Here is a 2,168-nt window from a genome sequence, read left to right on the forward strand (position 1 = left end):
ATCCGAAATTTACGAAAATTTGTATTCGTTTGCCTTCGTTATTTCTGTCATTGGTAAATTCTCACGCATCCGCAAATATACCAGTTAACGGATCTTTCCAAAACAAACCGCACATGTCTAATATACATACATGTTTTTATACGCACATGCAGAATTTCTCACCCTCATTCCGGGGATGGAGAGCGTGTTCTTCAGTCGGTACTTTCCATCCTTTTGAGGGTAGGTATAAAGAAGGACGTCGTTCATCTGACAAGTGTAAGAAAACAGTTACAAAAAAACATTAAACAAAAACTTAAATGATACAATGTAAGTGATTTTTTTTTTAGATCAAACAACTTTTTATTTTAGACTTCTTTTCAGATTCATACCATAGGGCAGGGGCACCCACAATTTTTCGTCTGGAGATTTACTTTTCAAATGACGAGCTCAATGAGATCTACCAATGAAAAAACACCTGCGTTCAGGGGCAGGAGGGGGCGTGGCAGTGCATTGAAGTCAATGGCACCGCAGCCACGCCCCCAGTGCAATCGCCGCACCAGGAATGCAGGCACGTTAGTTCCGGTCCAGTGCGATCTGCAAAAATGCTGCATCTTTGCAGATCGCGCTGGACCGGAACGCAGGCATTAGTGTGCCTGCGTTCCGGGTGCGGGCGATCACACTGAGGGCGGGGGGCGTGGCTGTGGTGCCATTTGCTTCAATGCACGCAGGGAGCCAGCCGACTTGCGTCCCAATGCGTTCTAGAGGCCGAACACTCTGGAACGCAGACTGTGTGGTGTGAACCGGCCCTCTCCTCTCTCTCTCTCCCCTGTTTCTATCTGCTGTCTCTTCTCTCTCTCTCTGCTGTCTCTCTTTTCTTACCTCCACTGCAGCAGCTTCCCAAGTCTCCTCTCCCGCCTGCGGCGTCTAACACATTTAGCCGCATGAGCACCGCGGGAGGACAGGACACAGGTCAGTGAGCCGATCGAGATCTACCAGTGTTCGCTTTGCGATCTACTGGTAGATCGCGATCTACCTAATGGGCACCCCTGTCATAGAGAATGAAATGGATTCCAGTGTCTTAGTCTGACCCCCCCGTTATGTGTCGGTGCTATTAAAGTGTTACCTGCTGAAACCATTACAGACAGCTAAAGCTCTTTAGCTCTGTTATGATATCACTGACCCCGCCTCTAAATATGTGGGACCACGCCCATCACATCCACTCTATGGATTGGTCCCACCCAGACCCCACCTCCAAATATGTGAGGACCGCCCATTCCCAATCCCTTTTTAATGCCTTGTGTAGTAACACTCATGGACCTATACACACACACACACACACACACACACACAACAGGTTGGACTTGATGGACTTATGTCTTTATTCAACCTCAAATACTATGTAACTATGTAACTATGTAACTTGAATACATTTTATGCTGTGATCCCTGTGTTCTATCAAAGTTTGTGGCTACGTTGGAATGTGTGACCGGTGACGCGGTCACACATTTAAACGTAATACCGCCCAGTTTTACAGTGTTGGAACGTGTGACGGGCCATTAGGTGACGCATTCCAACGCTTTGTCAGCTGTTCCAGGGCAGATCGGCATCGCAGATCGCATGTGCAGGAGAACCGATCTGCCCCGGAACAGCCGACCGCTCCTCAAATGTCACTTCTAGCCGACGTTGTGAGTGCGGTGGAACGTGAGATCGCAGTCAGAATCAGCGCCGCTCTGATTCTAACCAGACCCGGCACTAATAAAGATCATAACTCTGCGCTCGCCGTCTCCCACATCTGTCCCCTTTCACCGCGCGGCTCCCGCCGGAGCGCCGGCTCTGATACGACGTTGTCATAAGGAGAAAAGCCGCTGAGGTCCCAGAACTGTCCCCGGCGCGGCGAATGATGGATTGCCTTATGCTAATTCTGCCCATTATAAGAGTGAGGAATAAGCGGCGAATCCGCCCCGGACGCCCCCCCAACGACCTTCAGCGCGGCGCGTGCGGGGCTTCCTGCACGCAACATTCCACATAAATCACGGATATTACTTATTGCTCCATAAATTGTCTGCCCGGCTCACATCAATCCGCTCCGCTCTGCGACGTCCCCACCAGGGGGGCGGGGGGACAGCCGGATGGACGTACATCAATTTAAAGACAAGTGATGATTTTCCAGCCACATAAATACGGCGATC

The 2,168-nt window shown here is 50.1% G+C and overlaps 1 protein-coding gene across 1 annotated transcript in view; it reads right to left on the bottom strand.

Moving 5' to 3' along the window:
• FGD5 (FYVE, RhoGEF and PH domain containing 5) overlaps positions 1 to 2,168 on the bottom strand; it is a 116,699-nt gene that overhangs the window by 26,318 nt on the left and 88,213 nt on the right. Inside the window, exon 13 of the mRNA XM_018555248.1 lies at positions 163 to 246. Coding sequence (XP_018410750.1) covers positions 163 to 246 — 84 coding nt within the window. The remainder of the gene's footprint in view (positions 1 to 162; positions 247 to 2,168) is intronic.

Source organism: Nanorana parkeri, unplaced genomic scaffold, assembly GCF_000935625.1.
Source record: "Nanorana parkeri isolate BGI_ZX_2015 unplaced genomic scaffold, ASM93562v1 scaffold188, whole genome shotgun sequence".
NCBI lineage: Eukaryota > Metazoa > Chordata > Amphibia > Anura > Dicroglossidae > Nanorana > Nanorana parkeri.